This window comes from Corvus brachyrhynchos, unplaced genomic scaffold (genome assembly GCF_000691975.1).
Source record: "Corvus brachyrhynchos isolate BGI_N302 unplaced genomic scaffold, ASM69197v1 scaffold46, whole genome shotgun sequence".
NCBI lineage: Eukaryota > Metazoa > Chordata > Aves > Passeriformes > Corvidae > Corvus > Corvus brachyrhynchos.
In genome coordinates this window covers 1,671,423-1,676,023 of record NW_008238838.1, presented here as the reverse complement: position 1 = coordinate 1,676,023, position 4,601 = coordinate 1,671,423, and the positions used below count along the sequence as shown (strand labels likewise).

General features: G+C 57.2%; 1 protein-coding gene across 1 annotated transcript in view; it reads left to right on the top strand.

Annotated features, from left to right (window-relative positions):
* The first annotated feature begins 12 nt into the window (after nucleotides 1–12).
* SIAE (sialic acid acetylesterase) overlaps nucleotides 13–4,601 on the top strand; it is a 4,805-nt gene continuing 216 nt past the window's right edge. The window contains exons 1-9 of the mRNA XM_017738344.1: nucleotides 13–1,523; nucleotides 2,568–2,731; nucleotides 2,815–2,953; nucleotides 3,039–3,222; nucleotides 3,510–3,619; nucleotides 3,704–3,837; nucleotides 4,047–4,201; nucleotides 4,280–4,475; nucleotides 4,552–4,591. Of these exons, the coding sequence (XP_017593833.1) occupies nucleotides 1,397–1,523; nucleotides 2,568–2,731; nucleotides 2,815–2,953; nucleotides 3,039–3,222; nucleotides 3,510–3,619; nucleotides 3,704–3,837; nucleotides 4,047–4,201; nucleotides 4,280–4,475; nucleotides 4,552–4,591 (1,249 nt within the window). The 5' untranslated portion in view covers nucleotides 13–1,396. The remainder of the gene's footprint in view (nucleotides 1,524–2,567; nucleotides 2,732–2,814; nucleotides 2,954–3,038; nucleotides 3,223–3,509; nucleotides 3,620–3,703; nucleotides 3,838–4,046; nucleotides 4,202–4,279; nucleotides 4,476–4,551; nucleotides 4,592–4,601) is intronic.

Sequence of the window (4,601 nt, the reverse complement as noted above, 5' to 3'; positions counted from 1 at the left end):
TCCGGGGCGCTTGGCACCGTCAGAACCCTTGGCATGGCAGCAGCCCGGCTCCGATGCCCGTGGAATTCCCTAAGCTCCCCCAAGCCCTGATTTGGTGCCCTTTGCGCCTTTCCGAGCCTCTTATGTGCATTGGCACCTCCCCAGCCCCGCGTTTTAGGGTGCCCCTCTTGGCACCCCCCACAAACCCCCCACTGTGATGCCCCTTGAACCCCCAGACCCTCTTTGATGACATTGGCACTACTCTGAGCCCCACTTTGGGGCCCTTGGTGCTCTCCCAGCCCCACCGCGATGCCTTTGGCTTCCCCCTTAGCCTAGTTTTGATGCCCTTGTCACTGCCAACCCCTCTTTCACACTCTTTGCACCCCCAAGCTCTGCTTCAGTGCCCTCTGCACTCCCAGAGCCCCAGTTTGATGCCCTCTGCACCCCTTGAGTCCCACTTTGATACCCTTCACACCCCCAGCCCCTCCCCAACGCCCTTGGCCCAGCACTGCTGCCGTGGGACGATGCTTTACGTAAGGTGGGAGCCACATGCGGCTCCTCAGTGGTGTCTCGTGGGCTCTCCTCCCTTCCCTCCTCCCTTCTTCTCCCTTCCCTCCTCCCAGCTGCTTTTTATAGCCTCCACTCTTCCCTGGCGTCTCAGTTTTAATTTTTTTTTTCTCCTCCGACTTGTTTTTTATATAACTCCCAGAGCCTCGTGGCATGAGGCAGTGGGACCAGCGATGCAGCTGACTCCTGAGGGGTTGAGGACGTCGTTCCTTTCCTTTCCTTCCTTAAACCCAGCCTAGGATGAGCTGCAGAGGAGATGAGGCTCCATGAGCTCTGATTTGGTCAATGGGGATCTCAGATCACCCCTCAAATGTTGCTCCTGACCCCCTTTTCAAGCATGATTTTCTTTTCACACTGCAAAAATGGGCCTTTTGGGGGTGCCAGGGCTGAGCCTTCTGCTTCTGTCCCCACAGAAGGTGCCTTTGCCAATGCTGCACACCCAATGTTTCCCATCCCACTCCTTGACAAACTTTTTTCCATGGGAAAAATACACCAGAACATTTATTAGCAAGGCTGGGTTGGGAGAGACACTCCCATGCTGATAACAGAAGAATTTTTACCAAAGTCTGTATCCAAATCCATGTAATACAAGCTGTAACATGCTCCCTGTGCTTTGGGAGGCAAATTCCCTCTTGTGGACTTTAAATTCTGCCTCTTCCTCAGCTCTGTGGGGATTTTAACCACCTTAAGGCTGACCAGAAAGCTGTAAATTAAGAGGGATCTCAAATAATCTGTATTTAAGAGGGGATCAGAGGCCATGGAAAGGGTGTTTTCCTCTCAGAGCTGATGTTTGCACTGTTTGCTGATTCCAGGGGGAAGGCTCGGCTTTGCCTCCTACTATGGTGACCACATGGTGCTGCAGAAGAAGCCATCAGGGGCTGTGGTGTGGGGCCACGGGGAGCTGGGGGCTGTGGTCACCGTGATTCTCTCAGGGGCCGGTGGCCTCATCATCATGGAGAAAACAGCACAGGTTAAAGGTCAGTCCCAGACCTTCACTAGAAACTGAGGCCGATGGTTTTGGTGGCCAAAGAATTTGTCTGAGCCCAAATCAGAGCTGATGGTGGGGTGAGACAGGGTTTGTCACCACCCTGAGGTTTGTCAGCACCCTGAGGTTTGTCACACTGCTGCCCTGGGGCTGCAGAGGTGGTGGTGACATCTCCAGCTCGTGCTTTTCCCTCTCCAGGAGACCTGGGGGGGCTCAGCCATTCCCCTCCCCACCGGCGCCAGCCTTTGCTCACTTTGGTTCCCAGCAGCGGATCCCGTGGGCGCCCAGCGGGAGCCGAGCTGCTGCTGGAGTGGGTGGCACTGCACAGGCTTGAGCCGAGCGATGAGGCTGTGGAGGGGAGAAGGGGAATTTAGCTTCTCTCCCTGTCTAAACCATGTCTGAAGAATTTCCAGAGCACTCCTGGCTTCTTTTTCGATCTATGACCCCTTGGAGGATCCTGTGGGATCTTTAAGCCCCAAAGGATGGTGCCTGTGCAAGCAGAGCCTTCCTTGGGGCTGGGAGAGCTCAGGGGCGCCTCAAATCCCAGCTACCTCACTGCCTGAAGAGTCGGGGAGGAGCTCATCACCTTTGGGGGGTGAAAGTGCTGGCCAAGGGCACCTCCATAACCTGAAGAGCCTGGAGGTGTCTTGTGAGAGAGCAGCGATCCAGGAGATCTGCAGGATCCAGTCAGAAAATCCACTCTTAAGCTCTAGCAGAATATCTTTACGCTTCAATTCGGCGCCTCTAAAATTAACCAGAGACATCTCAGTGTCACACACACCAAGCTGCTCCTGTAATCCCAGTTCCTCCCAGCAGCTTCTGCTCTGACACACATTTGTTTTCCAGATTTTCTCTTTTAACCCCTTAATTCCTGCAGGAGGAAGGTCCCTGTGATGGCAGAGATCTTCCAAAATCCATTTCCCCAACCTGTCTTTGTGGTGGGGAAGCTTTACCCTGTTCCCCACTCAACATCCTGGCAAAGGTCTTGAAGCCTTCATAATGGTGGTGGAAGATAAGAATCATCCTCTTCCTCCAGGACCTTCTGGGACATGGACAACTGTCCTGGACCCAGTGGATCAGGGTGGTCCCTATGCACTGACAGCTGAGCAGGGCTTGGAGAACGTGACCCTGTGGGACATCTACTTTGGAGATGTGTGGCTTTGCAGCGGGCAGAGCAACATGGCAATGACGGTCCTGCAGGTAAGGCCCCCCAGCACAGATCAGGCAGGATCAGGTAGGGATCAGGCAGGGAAGTGCTTTGCCTGCTCCTGCCCCTTCTTCAGGTGGCCAATGCCAGCCAGGAGCTCGCCATGGCATCTCGCTATCCCTACGTCCGTATCTTTGCTGCGGCGCCTGCCCGCTCCGACGTTGAGCTGGAGGACCTGGAGCGGATCGACCTGCCCTGGTCCATTCCAACGGCTGGTGAGTGCAATGGGCCTCCAAAAGAGAGCTTGGAAATGGCTTTTCCCCAACTTTTTCCCTTTGCAGCCTGCTGTTTCTTGAGCAGAAAACCTGGGCCACGGGAATTTCACCTACTTCTCGGCCGTGTGCTGGCTGTTGGGGCGCTCCCTGTATGAGGCTCTGGGTTCCCCCATCGGGCTGGTGGAGGTGGCCTGGGGGGGGACCCCCATCGAGGCCTGGTCCTCCCGCCGGGTTCTGCAGGCGTGTGGGCTCCCGGAGGACACGGGGAGGTGAGAGAAGGTGCCGTGGAAACACCTCCTGCCCCGTACCACACTGCTTTTGGGGAGTATCCTCATCCCTTCCCACCCCACCTCCTCTCCCGAAGCCTCACTGCCCCCTCTGTGCATCCTTATGCCCTCTTAGGATAAAGTCCCCTCCCATGCCAAGAGCATAAGGCACATCTGGGTGGGTAAAGAGGGAGAGGAGGGACCCCAGAGCTCCCTTTGGCATGATGCTTGCTTTAACTTGAAGCCTGCCTTGTGCTTTGCACCCCCTTAAGCCTAGCTTTGTCTTCCAGCACCTCCCCACATCAGCATCTCTCTGGCCCACAAACGCCCTCCGTGCTCTGGAACGCCATGATCCACCCGCTGCTCAACATGACCCTGCGGGGTGTTGCTTGGTACCAGGGTGAGCCCCCATTTCTCTCCCCAGGGGTGGAGCAGCCCCCGCTGTCCCACCGAGCTCTCATAAGCCCTTCTTTTTGGGGGATAGGTGAGGACAACACCCTCCTGCACACAGACCAGTACAACTGCACCTTCCCTGCACTCATCGCCGACTGGCGCCGGGCGTTCCACGCTGGATCAGCCGGACAGACGGAGCAGCTTCTGCCCTTTGGCTTTGTGCAGGTGTGGGAGGGTGAGAGGCAGGGCCCCCACGATCCTGTGGGGATACCCAGGGGGGCTTCACACTGGAGGCCACTTCCACGTTGGCAGCAGGGAGAGGATGCTGTAAACACATGGACGCATTTTGCCACGTGCTGAAAATCCCATGCAGGGGCTGCAGTGGCCAGTTTTGGGAAGCTGAGCCACTCCCCCATTTTCCCTGTGACTCCCAGCTGTCCACCTACCGCCGTCGGAGTGCGGACGACAGCTTTGCCCGGCTCCGCTGGCACCAGACAGCCGACCTGGGGGTTGTTCCCAATGCCAAGATGCCCAGCACTTTCATGGCCGTTGCCATGGATCTGGGCGATGAGCACTCTCCCTATGGCAGGTGAGTCCTGGGCTGGGGTGAGGGTGTAGGGATGGAATTTTTGGGTACCAACCCCATCTTCCTCCTCTTCCTCGGCAGTATCCACCCCCGGGACAAGCAGAATGTGGCGCACCGGCTGCTGCTGGGTGCCAGGGCTGTGGCATACGGGGACAAGGACCTCGTGTTCCAGGGACCGTATCCCACCCGGGCTATCCTGGAGGTGACCAGGGGGCTGCTGAACGTCACCTACAGCCAGGAGCTCATCTGCCGTCAGAGGGATGCACAGGCATTTGAGGTGAGGGGGTGGGAAATCCTCCCCAGAGAGCTGGGAAAAGGAAAGCAACACTGATAGGGGTTTCTCCCCTCCCCAGGTGTGCTGCTCCAGCCAGGCAGCCCTGTGCCAGTGGCTGGGCGCGGCGCG